General features: G+C 40.3%; 2 protein-coding genes across 5 annotated transcripts in view; one reads left to right on the plus strand and one right to left on the minus strand.

Annotated features, from left to right (window-relative positions):
- Window positions 1-9918, minus strand: part of ak8 (adenylate kinase 8) — a 210669-nt gene extending 200751 nt beyond the window's left edge. For all 3 annotated transcript variants that reach the window (XM_069887225.1, XM_069887219.1, XM_069887209.1), the window contains exons 1-2: window positions 9681-9918; window positions 3690-3774 (exon numbers count right to left, since the gene is read on the minus strand). In XM_069887225.1, coding sequence (XP_069743326.1) covers window positions 3690-3774; window positions 9681-9764 — 169 coding nt within the window. In that variant the 5' untranslated portion in view covers window positions 9765-9918. The remainder of the gene's footprint in view (window positions 1-3689; window positions 3775-9680) is intronic.
- Window positions 9405-18718, plus strand: part of spaca9 (sperm acrosome associated 9) — an 88255-nt gene continuing 78941 nt past the window's right edge. The window contains exons 1-2 of one of the 2 annotated variants that reach the window (XM_069887238.1): window positions 9405-10109; window positions 11994-13872. In XM_069887238.1, coding sequence (XP_069743339.1) covers window positions 12645-13841 — 1197 coding nt within the window. In that variant the 5' untranslated portion in view covers window positions 9405-10109; window positions 11994-12644 and the 3' untranslated portion in view covers window positions 13842-13872. Of the gene's footprint in view, window positions 10110-11993; window positions 13873-18718 lie in introns of those variants that run through there. The other variant, XM_069887256.1, reaches the window with a different exon arrangement.

The raw sequence follows: 18718 nt of genomic DNA on the forward strand, positions 1-18718 counted from the left end.
GAACCATAGGAGTTGAGGATGATGAGGATGGGGTGGACAGGGGAGAAAGAGGGCTTAATAAAGTATATAAAATCATTAAGGGTATAAATATGGTCTATGTGGTCATAGATAAGATCCCAGACATTTGTCCATGGTAAGGGAGTCTAAAATTAGAGAGCCTATATACAAGATATTTAGGCAGGGAAATGGATGAAGGTTTAGAGGGGTGGGCACAACAAAGGCAAATGGGACACGCTCAGGTAGGTAACTTGCTCAGCACAGATGGGAGGAGCTCAAAGTTATTTTTCTGTGCTGACAAAATCTATGACTTTGATCCTACAATTGAATTCAAAATGGAAATCTGTTATTTTCTGTTTAAAGTCAATGCAAAAATACAATGAATTATTTAAACTTAATACAATCAGGACAAAACAAACTCTAGCGCCATCATCAGTAAATTCCTTTCAAATTACTTCAAAGGAGGAATTTCTCTGGCAGGCAGACCTCTTTTGAGGATTGTCTAGTCTCATATGGAAGAATAAATCCTCAGGTGACTCAAACCTTTACACTCATGTTCTCCAGTTAAGGGATCAGTTAAAAGCAGAATTATTCTATTATTAAGACAAGGTCAAACTCTTGTTTGGGGGGAAAACACTGCCTTGGGCTGTTGAAATGTTTATTCCATACCAAAAAAAAATATGCTTGCCCTAAGTCATATTTTTTCCAATAAATGGAAACAAAATCATTCTTTACTGTAATTGGACCACTTCCTTTGTAGATGCCTAACTGACAAGAACACACCATTTTCAGACACTAAATTTTGACCACAGCAGTTACTGAAAATTCTCTGTCTTTAACTGCATTGACAGGCAAATGCAGGTCCATCCAGATTGTCAATAACATAATATTGTGAGGGAGTTATATTATATTTTATATTGTACATAAATATCTTTTTAAAAGAGATAGATTGTGGGGTTTAGTGTGTAGGTCACAAACAGAGAGTAACACTTCACAAAAGATATCTAATGCAAGAGCTTTGCTGAAAGAGAGACTTCATGTCTACAGTGACTTACAGAAACTTTGAAGACTTCACAAGTAGGTGTTAATTGGACTGATGCTATTGAGTAAATGGACCAGATGGCCGGGCAGAAATTGATTCTGTTTCCACAATCAGTCTGGTTGCAGTTTGCTGTTTTAAGAGGGATCATGTGGTTTTGCAAGCAGAAAGAGAAAAAAAAGACCAAACAGGTTTTCTCAGAGAGAGAGAGAGAGAGAGAAAGAAAGAAAAAGAAAGAAAGAAAACTGAGTTTTGCAGTGGCTTTTGGAGGCTGCAGCAACATGGCAAGTTGGGTTGTGAGTTCAGAGTTCAGCCTATTGAAAACCCTTGTAGTCCTTACAAGAGGAAATGGCTGACTAGAGTGTTTCTCCTAAAATAAGGGAAACAAGAGGAACTCTGTGGTGACCTGGAAGAAGAGGTAAGTACTGATAGTGGGAAATCAGTTTGTGTGTATACAAAAAGCAACAAATCTCTCTATCTTTCCTAAGTGATAACCATTTACCTGTAAGCACCAGAGCCTGGTGAAAATTCATAAATGTTGATTTCTGTCCACAGTATAGGAATTGCCTGATACCAGTGAACTTGGAAGAGTGAAAAGTGTGATTGGATTATGAATCAAAGAAATGTCTTAAACATATATACATTACATATACATGCGTTTAGAATTAGAAGGGGATTAGGTTAGGTTAAGTTAAAGTGTGATCCTGTTTTTATGTTTAAAGAATATTAAAAGCAACTTTTGTTTAAGTAACTATTTGTCTTGGTGAATTTCTATTGCTGCTGGGTTTTGGGGTCCTCTGGACACATAACAATACAAATTAATAGATTAATCCTCTCCCCTACTTTTCCTCAATAAAGCTATCTGTCAGAAACACATCATGTTGCTGTCTTGCGGATTACAATGAACACCATCCCAACCTACCCATCAAGACCTACTTTACCTCCTTTAATACCGAGTACTATTAACCTTGTGCAGGCCACAGGACCTCCACCTGAGTACCATTCTGATTTTGCAGAGTCCATGAACGAAATTCCAGTGGCGTGGCACAGGCTGGACTTGGCAATGGTCAACCAATTTGCTGGTATTTGGGAAGTATTTAAAATGAAGGGTTTCTTGAGAGTTCTTAGTCATAGGTTATAGTTATTACAATAAGGGGCTTTTATATAATTTCTTTTTAAACACGTGTTCAACAATGAAAACATGCATTTTCAAAAAGGAAAGAATGCTTGAATATTTTGTGTCTTTCTTGCAGAGTAGATAAAGGGAAACCAGTGGTTGGAACATTGAAGACTACAGCACAGTACAAGCCCCAAGGTCCTCGATGTTGTGCCAAACCATATATTACTTTAAAAAAAAGTACTGAACACTCCTTACCACATAACCTTCTATTTTGCTTCCATTCATATGCCTATTTAAGAGTCCCTTAAATGCCCCTAATGTTTCAGTCTCCACCACAAGGCATTCCAGGCACCCACAACTCTTTGTACAGAAAGACTTTCCCCCTGATGTCCCCCCAAAATTCCCCCCCCTCCCCTCCTTCACTTTGGACACATGTCCTCTGGTGTTTTCTATTCCTGCCCTAGGGAAAAGGCATTGGCTGTCCACCCTATTTATGCCTCTCATAATCATGTCGTCCTCTCTTAGGTCTCCTTTCATTCTTCTTTTCTCCAAAGAAAAAAGTCCCAGCTCTGCTAACCTTGCCTCAGAAGACTTATTCTCCAATCCAGGCAACATCTTGGTTAATCTCCTATGCATCCTCTCCATAGTTTCCACATCCTTCCTATAATAAAGTGACCAGAACTGAACACAATATTCCAAGTGTGGTCTCACCAGAGATTGGTAGAGTTGCAATACGATCTCTTGACTCTTGAATTCAATCCCCCATTAATGAAGCCCAACATCCCATAGGTCTTCTTAACTATCCTATCAACCTATGTGGCAATCTTGAGGGATGCATGGATTTGGACCCCAAGGTCCCTCTGTTCATCTTCACTTTCAAGTAAACGTCCATTAACCCTGTATTTTGGCTTTCTGGTTTGTCCTTCTAAAATGCATCACCTCACACTTATCAGATTGAATTTCATCCGCCAATCCTCCATCAACTCTGCATTCTGTTGCATGGTTGGCATAGTGGTTAGCACCAGCAGTCAGGACTGGGGTTTTGAACCCCGCACTATCTGTAAGGAGTTTGTATGTACTCTCCATGCCTGCAAGGGTTTTCTCTGGAGGCTCCATTTTCCTCCCACCCTCCAAAAACATACTGGGGGTGTAAGTTAATTAGGTGTAATTTGGTGGCACAGATTCATGTGCTGAAAGGCCTGTACTGTGCTGTTATGTCTATTTTTTTTTTAATTTAAAATCCTTTAGTAAACTATGACAATCTTCTGCACCATCCACAACTCCTTCAACCTACATATGCTCTGCAAATTTACTGACCCATCTTTCCACCTCTTCTTCTCCAAAAATCCTCAACCACAAACCCATTAATCCAATTCACAATGGCAAGCAATGAAACAGAAACTATTTTAATTTTCTCTTTAATGTTTGCAGTTTATCCTGCTGCAATTAGTTCCATGCTAACTTTTAAAATAAGCTTAAAAACATTTTATAAATTTTTTTATATTTCCTTGAGATGGAAAATAATGTTCAAACCTTCATCATTTTCTTTTTTAAAATGATCTATCATATACTGAATTGGATCCTGTGGTCTATCCACTAGCAGACACTGCAACATTCTCTGAAGGATACAAAAAAAAGGAAGAGATTAGACATCTTCATGATAATCTTCCCATACAAAGGTTTACTCTCTATATACTTTGTGTGTGTGCGTGTGTGTATATATATATATATATATATATATATATATATATATATCAAAGCCTTTCATAAAAGTATATTGGCAGCCTGAAAAAAGACTTCCCCCCCCAATTAAAGATTTAACTACTTGACCCAAGATTGATTATTTTTTAATATTTTATTTAAAGTATTAAGCATAATACATATAATCAAAAAACTAATACATATAGTCAATGAAAATACATTCTCCCCCTTCGACTCATCCTCCTCCCATAACATCCTTCCTCCCCCACACTATTACCCCCATGCCCGACCCTTCTAACCTTACCTCCAAAGAAAGAAAGGAAAGAAAAAAGGAGATATAAACCATAATAACATAATTAATTACTATGGGTAGAGAAACACCACCTCAGTATGGCAGGAGAATTCAGAATTAAAAACCCATATAATCCAAATAAGGGCTCGGAATTTTACAAAAAAAAAAAAAATCACACAAATTATGTTTTTTTCCCAATGAAATACAAGATCTCAGTTCCATATGCCATCTATGTATTCTCAAATCAGTCTCTTTTTTCCAAGTAATCACTAAACATTTTCTGGTTTCAGCCAATGCTAATCTCAAAAATGTAATTTGAAATCCAGTTAGGTAATATTAAGAAGTTGAGTTTAGAATTAAAACTAACAAAAATACTGATGAATCCAATAAAAAATTAACTTTAAAAATAACTTCTAAAACTTATTTAAGTCGCTTCCAAAAAGGTTTTACCATTTTACATGACTAAGTAGAATATAAAAAAAGAACCTACTTCCTTCTGACATCGAAAACATAAATCTGAAGAAATTAGATTATATCTTTTTAATTTTTCTGGAGTTAAATATAATTGATGTATAAAATTATAATGAACTAATCAATATCTCACATTAACAATTTTAGTCATACTATCTTTATATAAATTTCTCCAATCATCTTGATCCATTACTTATCCCTAAATCTTTTTCCCATTTTAACCTAAATTTGTGTAAAACTAATTTAGGCATTTTATTCTGAAATAACGAATACATTTCAGATATAAATCCACCATCTGTAAGTAGAATTTCAAATTTAGATGGTCTTGGTAACTGTAAAGTATGTCTAAAATTATCCAATAATAAAGCTCTAAGTTGATAATAGCAAAAAATAGTATTTTGATGATATTTCATATTTTTTTTCATTCTTTGAAAAGAAATCAAATAACCCGCTTCATAACAATCTTGTACAAATTTAATTCACTTTTGATCCCATAATTTAAAAAACTGATTATTAAGTGTAAAATGAAAAAGTTTATTCTGATATAAAGATGTCTTACTTGAAATTTTCCCTTGTGTACCTATTATTCATTTATCATATTCCATAATTCCATTAAATATTTCAAAATAGGTGAATTATAATTACACAATAACTTAGAATTCCATTTATAAATAAATTGGCCCATCTTCTTCTCACAAATTTGAAATAATTCAATATTTGCCTATACCAATGATTTTTCCAAATCAAACATTCTATTAATAAATTTTAATTGTGCCACTTTATAGTAATTTTGAAAATTCAGAAGTTGTAAACCTCCTAATTCATATTTTTGTAAAGATAGCTGTACAATTTTACCTTTCCATAAAAACTTCTTTACAATAGAATTCAAATCTTTTAAAAAATTTTGAGAAACCTTACAGGGAATGGATTGAAAAAGATATTGTATTCTCAGGAAAATATTCATCTTAATATAATTAACTACCTATTAATGTTATCGGTAAATCTTTTCATCAATTCAAATCATTTAAAATTTTATAAAACAAAGGTAAATAATTTAATTCATACAAATGATTAAAATTACTATCCACTTTACCTAAATATTTAATTTGGTCGGACCATTTAAATTTAACAATATTTTTACAAAGAGTATAATCCACTTCAACTTTTTTTCTCCAATTAATTTTATAACCAGATATTTCTCCAACCTATACTGTTCCAACCTATCATGTACCAATTTTAAAGAATTCTGAGGTTATATTAAGTATATCAGAACATCATCTGCAAATAAGTTAATTTTAAATTTATCAGATTTCACTTTAATACCCTTAATATTATTATCTTGTCTCATCAATCAAGTCAAAGATTCAATAACTAATGTAAAAAGAGCTGGAATCAAAGGGCAACCTTGTCTATTAGATCTTTCCAATGTAAATGGAAAAGATATCTGTCACAAATATTCGTCACAACTCTAGCAATAGGATTTTTATATAAAGCCTTAATCCAATCAATAAATATTGCCAAGATTGCTGAATCAACAAATTAAGAAACCTTTCAGCCTCTTTGTGAATCTTTTCTTGTTTTGAACTTCCCCCCTAAACTCATATTCCACCTAAAAAAAAAGTGCTCTGTGATTGGTAAGGGTTTGCTTAAGGTGGGATGTATCTGGATATGGCATGACCTTGGACATATTGGAAGTAACAGAGGTTGATTTCCAGTAAACTGGAAATTGTAGAGTCATAGAGAAGTTGAGAACAAAGAGAACCTTTTATTGTCTGGTAAGTACAGAAGTGCAGAAAATGAAATTGTTGAAACTCATGTTTGAGGGGAAATATGTAATGGAATGAAAGACATGGAAAAACATCTTGTCAGGACAGAAAAAGAGATGCAGGAAATCCTGCAAATGGAAGAGTCTTTAGAGGAGGCAGAGTGGGGGAAAAAAACAGTCATGGTGACTTGTATTCTGGTTGTGAAAGTATCCCTCAAGAAGTAAAAAAAAGGAATGGAAACAATCAAAAATGGACCAAGTCATAGTGCAAGAAAGATAGAAATCAGCAGCAAAGATAATGAAACTTTTCAGTTGTTTACCAGTCCAAAAAACGAATGAAACCCCCATCAATGTTTAACAACAAGTGCAAAGTGAAGTGGCCAAGTAGAAAGAACAATGTACCCACCTTGCATTTAGGTCATACTAGTCAGGGTTTAGATTTGGACTTTGTGGCTCGAGTTGGGGTTGTAACTTACTATTTGGAGTGAAGTTTAAGAACAGGCGGAATTTAGGACAATTGTTCTGCAAGGGAGGAACTGAAAGAAATCAGTATCTCTAAGGACATGGTCTTGGGGAAATTGAAGGCAGATAAATCCCAAGGGCCTGATAATCTACATCCTAGGGTACTTAAGGAAGTGGCCATTCAGATAGCAGATGCTTTAAGAATTATTTTCCAGAACTCGATAGACTCAAGATCAGTACCCATGGATTGGAGGGTAGCTAATGTTACCCCACTATTTAAAAAGGGGGGTAGAGAAAAAGCAGGGAATTATAGGCCAGTGAGCCTTACATCAGTAGTGGGCAAAATGATGGAATCCATTATTAAGGATGTAATAGCAGAGCATATGACTAGCAGAGAAGGGATCGGACGGAGTCAACATGGATTTACAAAAGGTAAATCGTACTTGACAAATCTATTGGAATTCTTTGAGATGGTGACAGGTAAAATAGATGGGGGAGAGCCAGTGGATGTGGTGTACCTGGACTTCCAAAAGGCCTTCGATAAGGTCCCGCATAAATGACTGGCTTCCAAAATCAAGGCTCATGGGATTGGGGGCAAAGTATTGATGTGGATTGAGAACTGGCTGGCAGGTAAAAGACAGAGAGTTGGGATAAATGGCTCGTTTTCTGAGTGGCAGGCGGTGACCAGTGGGGTGCCACAGGGATCTGTACTGAGACCCCAGCTGTTCACAATTTACATTAATGATCTGGATGAAGGTATTGGATGTAATATCTCCAAATTTGCAGATGACACTAAGCTAGGAGGGGTTGTGTGCACAGAAGAGGGGGTCAGGAAGCTCCAGTGTGATTTGGATAAATTGAGGGACTGGGCAGATACATGGCAAATGCACTACAATGTGGATAAATGTGAGGTTATCCACTTTGGTAATACAAACTGGAGGGCAGATTACTATTTGAATGGCAATAGATTAAGAGATGGGGAAGTGCAGAGAGACCTAGGGGTACTTGTACACCAGTCTTTGAAGGCAAGCATGCAGGTACAGCAGGCGGTTAAAAAGGCAAATGGTATGATGGCCTTCATATCAAGAGGGTTTGAGTATAGGAACAAGGATACCTTACTGCAGCTGTACAGGGCCTTGGTGAGACCCCACCTGGAGTATTGTGTGCAGTTTTGGTCATCTGATCAAAGGAAGGATGTTCTTGCAATGGAGGGAGTGCAGAGGCGATTCACCAGGCTGATACCTGGAATGGCAGGAATGACTTATGAGGAAAGATTGCGCAAATTGGGATTGTACTCACTGGAGTTTAGAAGATTGAGAGGGGATCTCGTAGAGACATATAAAATTCTGGCAGGACTGGACAGAATGGATGCACATGGGATGTTTCCAATGATGGGAAAATCCAGAACTCGGGGCCATGGTTTGAGGATAATAGGCAAACCATTTAGGACCGAAATGAGGAGGAATTTCTTTACCCAGAGGGTGGTGAATCTGTAGAATTAATTGCCACAGAGGGCAGTGGAGGCACGTTCATTAAATATATTTTAGAGGGAATTAGATCTATTTCTTCAGTATAAGGGTATTAAAGGTTATGGAGAGAAGGCGGGGACGGGATACTGAACTTTAAGATCAGCCATGATCTCGTTGAATGGTGGAGCAGGCTCGAAGAGTCGAATGACCTACTCCTGCTCCTATCTTCTATGTTTCTATGTTATATTTAGGTTAGGTTTGGAAAATAATTCTAAGATGAGAAACATTATTGACAACTCTATTATCATTCGACATCTCTATGTTTCGAAATTCTCAATTTTAGCCTAGAAGCAACCAGCTTCATAAGTGATCAATCCCACTACTGACATTCTGCAGCAGGGGTGAGGAATGCTAGTTAAGGAAATTCAGCTATGTCAATATTAGCAAAACTATAAATCTCTTGGTGCCTGCCACATTGACCACCGCCAGTGGGCTGATATCATCTCATCTTGAGATAAATTGAGGGACTGGGCAGATACATGGCAAATGCACTACAATGTGGATAAATGTGAGGTTATCCATTTTGGTAATACAAACCGGAGGGCAGATTACTATTTGAATGGCAATAGATTAAGAGATGGAGAAGTGCAGAGAGACCTAGGGGTACTTGTACACCAGTCTTTGAAGGCAAGCATGCAGGTACAGCAGGCGGTTAAAAAGGCAAATGGTATGATGGCCTTCATATCAAGAGGGTTTGAGTATAGGAACAAGGATACCTTACTGCAGCTGTACAGGGCCTTGGTGAGACCCCACCTGGAGTATTGTGTGCAGTTTTGGTCACCTGATCGAAGGAAGGATGTTCTTGCAATGGAAGTACGATTTACCTTTTGAAAATCCATGTGCATCTTGGCGCCTCACAGTTTGGGGGGCAGCAACCTCCTTTGAAGAAGACCGCAGAGCCCACCTCACTGACAAAAGACAAAGGAGGAAAAACCCAACACCCAACCCCAACCAACCAATTTTCCCCTGCAACCGTGTCTGCCTGTCCCGCATCGGACTTGTCAGCCACAAACGAACCTGCAGCTGACGTGGACTTTACCCCTCCATAAATCTTCGTCCTCGAAGCCAAGCCAAAGAAAGAAATAAAGCTGAGTAAACAGTAGTAATCAAAAAGATTGATAAATCACCAAGGTCAAGGAGCTGCGGCCAATGAGTTTAAACGAAATTGAATGACAAGAATGTTGAAGTAACGCCAACAGGTTCTCATCAGAAACTGAACAACGCAACGAATATAATTTCAGCCTGTGCTCCGACATGGATAAGACCTTCAAGGGTCGTGATGTGCAACCCCTGGGTCTGTTTACCTGCAGAGTCTGAAAGACTCCGTGTCTCTCCGCATAAACGCCGAGCTCTGGGGAAATCTGCAGTGGCTTCTTCGTGGCGTCCATTTCTTTCTCACTCGAAGTGAGGTGCCGACAACCTCCAAACAAGGAGCTGACCAAGCTGCCAGCTTTCCACGATTACTTTATTGCTCGTCTCGCAGGAGCGCCCGCCACAGCCGAAGGCCGCGCCACCATGGCAACAACCACGCGACCGCGTCGCCATGGCAATCATGGCGGCGCCTTGGACCAAGTCGCCACGGAAGTCGCGGCGCCGAACTTTGAAATCCCCCAGCCTGCTCGGTGATTTGCCGACACGCATCTGACTACTTCACCAACAACATTCAGCAGGTCTGGGGAGGCAAAGGGATGGTCGGCGTTTCGGGTCAAGACCCTGAGACTGCAAAAGGGGAGGTGAGTGGGAGACTGGTCGGTGTGGTCATCAGTTTTTCTAATTTCGATACACGTTACTTGATATCCCCATTCCTACCACTGCAGTCTTTTTATATACTTTATTTAATATAAAACCACTTGGCAAACATATCACAATATTTCAAACTTAATCCTACTACTGTATAGGTTTGATAGAGCGTCAGACAAAAGGAGAATTGAATTTTAAACAAAACGAGCATTTTATAAATCAAGTACGAATTTTAAACAGCTGATGCTCTGTTGACATATTATGATCAAAAAATACTTGAAAGAACGCAGTTCTGTTTAAAAAAAAGTAAAACCTAAGAAATCTTAATACTTTCTAGTCAAGTAAAATTGTTTCATAACCTCAAACAGATGTTCTGTGAATCGTCTCACTTCAGTTTATATGATATGATGTCCGAATTTGACAATAATATTTCTCCAGTGGCTGCACAGCCTGCAAAAGATTTTAAGACAGGTCAGGATAGAAAATGCTATGTAAATAGATAGCGCGAATAAAAGCTCTCACGACTGGAGGGAGAACAAACGCTTTTATTTGCTTGTAACTATGGGCAGGGTTTCTTAGTCGTCTTCGGAAGGGTTCTAGGTTTAGTCGGGAAACCAGGATTAGAAGTGAGTAGATGGGGGCGGGGCCAGCCACGACCAGTGAATCCCAGTTCACTGCAAAATGCAAGTTATTTCATTTAGATTAAAGCAATCAATGCCATGATGTTATTAGAATCCAGGATTTGCCAGCTCTGCAAATCTAATATGCAGTAAAAACACACTAAATACTGGAGGAACTCAGCCAGTCTCGCAGCCTCCATAGGAGGTAAAGATATCTTGCTGACATTTCAGGCCTGAGCCCTTCTTCAAGGAATTGTATAAGCAAAAAGAAGGAAGGTGTCTGAATGAAGACTGAGAGAAAAGGGGAAGAATTGGAGGGGGAGAAGTCCAGTCCAACAAACAAAAGATGTTAATTGGATATGATATGAGGAAAGGTGTGAATTAATTTTGGCTCTATGACAGGAGACAGAGAGGAAAATAGAGGGAGGCAAAATTAGAGGAAAAGAGACAGGCAAATAAAAATGGTGAGGGGGGTTTAACAGAAATGTCATTGTTAATGCCATCTGGTTGGAGGGTGCCCGGACAGATGATGAGGTGTTGTTCCTCCAATTTGCGGTGGTCTCAGTCTGGCAGTGCATGAGCCCATGGACAGATGAGTCCAGAGGGAATGAAACAGGGAATGAATTGGAGATGAAATGGAAATGCAGCAACTAAAATACAAGGTGAAAAATTTTCAAGCAGAATCAAAAATAATGAAGGATCATTTTAGCCAGAAGATGGACACTTTGTGAAATTACAGTTGAAGAAATAACATCAAGATTGTGGGACTGAAAGAAGGTGATGGTCAGGATATGAAGAAATTTTTTACAAAGTTGGATACCACAAGTACTGGGAATGGAAGCATTTAAAGGAGAAATTGAAAGAGTGCATAGAGCTTTAAGACCAAAACCACAAGAAGAACAAAACCCTCATCCAATATTGGTTAATTTCCTTCACTATAAGGCAAGGGAGAAAGTGTTGGAACAAGCAACAAAGCAAGCAAAGGCAAGACAAGCCCCAATGATTTGCAATGGAAACAAGATTTTTTTTATCCATATATAAGTTTTGAACTGTTGAAAAAGATAAAGGAATTTAATGTAGTTAAAAATGTTTTGAGGTATCCTGCTGTACTGAAAATTTTTCTTGATGGTAAGCATAAATTTTTTTCAGATCCTGATGAAGCCAAAACTTTTGCTGAATCTTTGCCTGTTAAGATGGGAAACAAGGGATAACCTGCTGTAATGGAAGATTCTAACCTGTTTTATTTTAAACTTGCAGCTCTGGGTTCTGCAAGGCTGAGAACCTGCTTGTGTTTTAGAATCAGCAGACATAAGCTAAATTCCATCAAGGGGCCAGAGATGCTGTTATCTGACGAAAGGACATTTGTGTACCAAGAACATTTAATCTTCCTGCTTGTTTTGGTCACAGACTGTCAGAGGCCTAGCCTTGATGCAAAATAAACCATTGTATTCAAAGTGATAAGCTGAAAATTATGTTATTCGTTAGAAGCCTAGCATGCTAGCTTGCTTGCTTATCTTTCTTGCTGTGCTGGGAATAGGTGCTTGGGTAAGCAATTTTTGGGTAATATAAGCCATGGTCCCACTGCTGAAGTTTGAGACTCCAAGAGGTGGCAACATCTCTCAGCAAGAAGAAGAACTTCTGGAGTCCAGCCAACATCCCGGTCAGGGGAGGTGGAGAAGCTGCTACCGGCGCCCTGACAACCAACTACAAGTGTGCAGTCGATGCCTCGCTTCGGCAGTTGGGACCAGTCCAAGCGTTGATAAGTATAGTTGGGAAGGGCTTGCATATTGTAGTGTGAAATCAGCTTTTGAATTTGTAATAAACATTTGTATAAACTGAACTGCTCTCGGTGTGTGTGTCTATTTTCTTTCGGTAGCTCAACACTGTGACCAATCTAAAACAAACAAAATGAGAGGTATAAGTTTACCCAAGACAATTGGCGCTGCGAGCAGGGTTGGTCTCAAGATGTTTCTCCGAAAGAAAGAGGTGAGCCCTGAGCAGTTCTTGATTCCAGGATGGACTTCCAAAGATGATGGGTTTGGCATGTTGGCCAATACCCTGTCTTTGTTGGGACCACCCATTAGTTGGGATGAGAAGTTAGATTCATCAAGTGCACCTCTGGGAGAGCGGGTTGCCACTCTCCTTCGAGAAAGTACATTTCCTGATAAAAAGGAGATGCTGACGAATGGTTTTTGGTTGTTGGCCACAGCCTTACGCCACTCCGTTCAGCGTGAAGCAGAATCAGTTCAAAGAGAAGTAGAATCTCAGCACAAGAGAAAGCAATTAGAGGAGGAGCTAGAAGCCATGCGACAATGCTGTTCCATGATGAGTGAGATTGTTCGCACCAGTCAGGACAGAGCCAAAGAATGGGAAGATAAGCATGTCCAAATGATCTGTCGTAATATTAAACTCCGGCAGCAGCTCTATGCAGATAACGAAAGGCATGGAGTAGAACTCGATCCATATCGTATTCATGCCATGATAATGAATGGTGACGATCCTGATGTAATTGAGGATTGGGATGGGAATATCTGGAATGACAATGGTAATGTATTTTTAACCCCAGAGGAGGGTAAAGCAGTAATTCGTCAACATGCCCTGGCCTCTGCCTTGTATGCAGGGCATTTGAGGCTATGGGTACATAGGGGGAGCCCTGATGAAGAGATATTCACGACCGGAATGCATACCAGATTGATTCGTTCCACCCAACCCACTACACGGGGACTGGTTCTGTCCATAACTAGTCTGCTAATTGGGCACCCTGTGTCTGAGGCGGAGCACGCCTTATCTGGGCTTCGAGAATTAGAATTGGGAGGTAAAATTCACTCACGTACAGCCCAGGTTACATCAGAAAAGCAGGATGAAAAGAGAGGGGCTGCTGCTAATAATGGACCGACAAGAAAGGACCTTTTTATAACCTTGTTAAAGTTAGGCGCACCTAAAAGTGATATTGATGGGAAACCTACTGCAGTCCTTTATAAGAGAAAAGCAGGGGAACATCATCCCCAGCTGCTGAGTCCTCCTGGCCCAGCTGTGCCCTCTGCTCCCACTGCTGCTTCTATCGAGCCGGCTTCTCCTGCTCCAGTTACCCGTGATGAGGTATAACAAATGATTAACAAGGCTCTTATGGATATTAGTGGCATATGGGCCTGGAAGCCCCCGAGCCCTACTAAAGCATGAAGGTGTGGGCAGGGCTCCCATGTCTACACCATTGAGATTCGGCGGATACACGGAGACCCACGGCCCTACATACCGTTAACAATCCATTGGGGTGGGGGTAATGACCACCAATATTTGGCCTTGGTCGATACCGGTGCGGAGCACTCGGTAATTCCGGGTAAGCCCGACCTCTGGACTGGACCAACCTTTCGAATAGAGGGGTTGGGAGGAGCGGTCACCCTGGCAAACAAAATAAAAGTCCATGCCACAGTGGGTGATAGCCCTTCCCCTGTCTGGTTACATGTCCTGGTGGCTGCTACTGACGAGTGTATCCTGTGTATTAATATGTTGGCTGGTACGGCCCTTAATACTAGCCAAGGGGGATTTGCATTTGGAATTCGGACTATTACAAAAAAACTAGTAGTGGGTCAGGCTAAGTGGGATCCTGTGGTGGTGCCACCCCGCATGAAACCAGAGTGCATTCCACAAAATCGCCTCCCTGGAGGGCAAGAAGAGATTAGAGCCACCATCGATATTTTGCAAAAAGAAGGGGTAGTGAGGCCCGCAATGTCGCCTTTTAATAGCCCTGTTTGGCCGGTCCAGAAGCTGGACGGCTCCTGGAGAATGACAGTTGATTATCGTTTTTTGAACAAACATGCCCCACCACTTGCTTCAGCAGTTCCGGACATTGTTACCCTTATTGAAAACATTGCTACTGGGAACTCAGGAACATGGTATGCTGTCATTGATCTCGCTAACGCCTTCTTCAGTATTCTTATAGCTGAGGACTCACAGGATCAGTTCGCCTTTACTTGGAAGGGGTGCCAGTTTACCTTCACTCGCCTCCCTCAGGGTTATGTACACTCTCCCACTATATGCCACAGCCTAATTGCCCGTGATTTGGAGATGGTGCCAGTATCGCCTTCCCTCTCAATTCACCATTATATTGATGATGTGGCCTCCTGGAGCCTCTGGCAGAAATAAGAGGGCTGCCAAGTCCCGCTGGGATTCTGGTCACATACCATGCCTGAGGCTGCCACTCGTTATTCTGCTTTTGAACAACAGTTACTAGCCTGTTACTGGGCCCTGCTGGAGAATGAAAGAATGACAGGTTCTGCAGATGTTCAATAGCGACCTGCACTTCCAATAATGAATTGGGTTCTGGCTAATGATGCTAATCTAAAGATCGGGCGGGCTCAGCAGTCTTCTATTGTTAAATGGAAGTGGTATATTCAGAGTCGTGCAACCAGAGGGCCTGAAGGGGTGGGCCGCATACACGAACAAGTGGCTGATCTTCCGTCTCATCATGAGGACGTTGAACCCGCCTTGCCCCCTCCTTTACCCCCTTCACCAGTTCAGTGGGGTAAACCATATGATTTGCTCACTCCAGCAGAACAAGAGGATGCCTGATTTACTGATGGTAGCAGCTGGTGGGTGCAAGGAAAGCAAAAGTGGAAGGCAGTGGCTTACCATCCCAAGTTAGGAACTCACTTATCAGAGGAGGGGGATGGTGGCTCCAGTCAGTATGCTGAGTTGAAGGCAGTCACTTTACCACTAGATCCCCATGATCACCCTCTTTGCCTGTTTACTGATTCCTGGGCTGTGGCTAATGGACTTGTGGTATGGATGCCTGATTGGCAAAAGAACAACTGGATGATACATGACCGCCCAGTGTGAGGCAAACAGTTGTGGCAGCTGTTGTGGGATGCTTCCCACCACCATGTGATAACTGTGTATCACGTTGATGCCCATACTAATGTGGCGACTAACATGGCACAACATAATGTAGTAGCAGATCAGCTTGCCACTATCAGCCGCGCTGATACCATCCCCCTAGCTCGATGGGCACATGAACAGAGTGGTCATTTGGGGGAGAAGGGATCAGCTATGTGGGCCCGTACACATGCTTTACCCATCGATCAGGATGATGTCCGCATGGTCGTGTGTACATATCCAGAATGTCAGCTTGTGAAGTCCTGTACCATTCCTCCTGGTCCGCATGGCCGAATAAAACGGGGTGCTCGCCCAGCTGCGGTTTGGTAAATTGATTACATAGGCCCAATGCCAGACTGTATGGGTAAACGTTACGTCCTAGTAATGGTTGACACCTTTTCAGGTCTGATTTTTGCTTTTCCCACCAAGACAGCTGGCCAAGCTAGCATTATCCAAGGACTAAATCATTTAATTTCTCGTTATGATGTACCAGAGGAGATTCAGTCTGATAATGGCTCGCACTTCTCCGGGAAGGCAATCTGTGATTGGGCAAATGACAACGGTATCTTATGGGTTCACCATATTCCTTATTACCCGCAGGCTGCTGGGTTAGTTGAACAAATGAATGGCTTACTGAAGGAACAAATTTGTTTGTTAACACCACTGGGGACCCTGAAGGGGTGGTGTCATGTGCTGCAGCAGGCAGTCGACAATTTGAATCATTGCCCTTTAAAAGGAGGTACACCTTTCCACCGACTTCTTCACGCTTCTGAACTACAGCCTATTCCAGAGGAAAAACAGTCATTGCCCCCCACTCCTGAATTAGAGAATGCCGGACAAAAGGTATGGGTGGCACCACCGGGTAGTGGCCCTCCTGTAAAAGGAGAAATAGTGACACCTGCCCAGGGTAACACTCGGTGGGTAGCTATCGAGGTTTATGATGATTTAGTCTGTTTAAACACTGAACGCTTGCGGTATCGTGAGTGATATGTGTCAGGCTTCTTTGTTCCAGGTTCTCCGTTTTATGCTCCTGGTGATCTAGTTTAACAGCTGCTTTGGTGCCAACAATTGGATTTGTAATAACGAGGACGTTCTGAGGGAGTTGTCCATGGGAGACACGGTCCGATGCATTACATCAAGGAAGTCCTCGGTCACGCGCCTCAAGTGCAGCTTATGTTATCGTTCAGCATGTTTCAAAATCTGTTCGTGAGCTCCAGTGTCTGGGTATTGTGGCCAACAAGGATAATGTGAGCCTTGGTTGGAATCCTTTTTCATGGTTAGCTGGTACATTTGGGGGGTTGGGCCACAATATTCTCCAATGGTTGCTCGCATTATTGCTTGTTTTTGTGATTATTGTAGTTTTAATTTCTCTTTTACGCTCTTTTTGTACTCTTATGCTTGTCAAGTCTCATGTCTGACAGCCTGTGACCAAGGGGAGGAATGTAATGGAAGATTCTAAGCTGTTTTTTTTTAAAACTTGCAGCTCTGGGTTCTGCAAGGCTGAGAACCTGCTTGTGTTTTAGAATCAGCAGACATAAGCTAAATTCCACCAAGGGGCCAGAGATGCTGTTATCTGATGAAAGGACATCTGTGTACCAAGAACATTTAATCTTCCTGCTTGTTTTGGTCACAAACTGTCAGAGGCCTAGCCTTAATGCAAAATAAACCATTGTATTCAAAGTGATAAGCTGAAAATTATGTTATTTGTTAGAAGCCTAGCATGCTAGCTTGCTTGCTTATCTTTCTTGCTGTGCTGGGAATAGGTGCTTGGGTAAGCAGTTTTTGGGTAATATAAGCCATGGTCCCGCTGCTGAAGTTTGAGACTCTCTGAGAAGTGGCAACATCTTTCAGCAAGAAGAAGAACCTCTGGAGTCCAGCTAACGTCCCGGTCAAGGGAGGTGGAGAAGCTGCTACCGGCGCCCTGACAACCAACTACAAGTGTGCAGTCATTGCCTCGCTTCGGCAGTTGGGACCAGTCCAAGCATTGATAAGTATAGTTGGGAAGGGCTTGCATATTGTAGTGTGAAATCAGCTTTTGAATTTGTAATAAACATTTGTATAAACTGAACTGCTCTCGGTGTGTGTGTCTATTTTCTTTCGGTAGCTCAAACACTGTGACCAATCTAAAACGAACAAAATGAGAGGTATAAGTTTACTCAAGACACCTGCTAAGATGGGCAGTAAGGGGTGAGAAGATTATGTGTTTATTTTACTTCTTTAATTATAAGGGTATGGAGTTAAGATAATATTAATAGGTAGTTAAGTAACTAAAGATTATGTAAAGGCTGGTCGGTATAAGATTCAGGGGCAAAGGGAATGTTTGCTGGCTGCCATCGAATCAGGTAGGTTTTTTGTATGCACTTTGTTTGGTGAATTCTATTGCTTCTTGTTTCTCAACTTTTTTTTCTACACATTTATTGGTATAATAGATCTAATAAAGAATAATGCCTTTGTTATGTTAAAGGGGGATTTGGAGGATGAAGGCTGGATGAGTAGGGGGTTAATTTGATTGAAAATGATTGAGAAGATTAATTTTATGAGTTTTAATGTTAATGGATACAAAATCAAATAAAACATAAAAAGATATTGGTATTTATGAAAGAAATATAGATATAGCTTTTTTACAAGAAATGCATTTAGTGCAGAAGGAATTAGATAAATTACGAAGGAATTAGGTGGGTAAAGTAGTGGCAGCCTTATTTAATTCAAAATCTTGAAGAGTTGCCATATTGATGAATAAAAATCTACCAGTAAAAATGTTAAATGGCAGGAAGGTATGTCATGATTAAAATGTCAAATATACTCAAAAATTAGACCTTGTTGAATTTATATGTTCCTAATGTAGAAGATAGTAAATTTATGCAAGATGTTTTTATGAAATTATCAAATATCAATAATAAAATCTTGATGGGAGGAGACTTTAATTTTACATTAAATTCAAAAATGGATAGTTCGGTAAAATGTATAGGAGATAGCAAAGTGTCTAAAGAAGTAAAAGAATTAATGGTAGATATGGGATTGATAGATATTTGGAGGAAAGTGCATATGAATAAAAGAGATTATTCATTTTATTCTTTTCAACATAAGACATATTCATGAATTGATATGTT

Source organism: Narcine bancroftii, chromosome 1 (assembly GCF_036971445.1).
Source record: "Narcine bancroftii isolate sNarBan1 chromosome 1, sNarBan1.hap1, whole genome shotgun sequence".
NCBI classification, from domain to species: Eukaryota; Metazoa; Chordata; class Chondrichthyes; order Torpediniformes; family Narcinidae; genus Narcine; species Narcine bancroftii.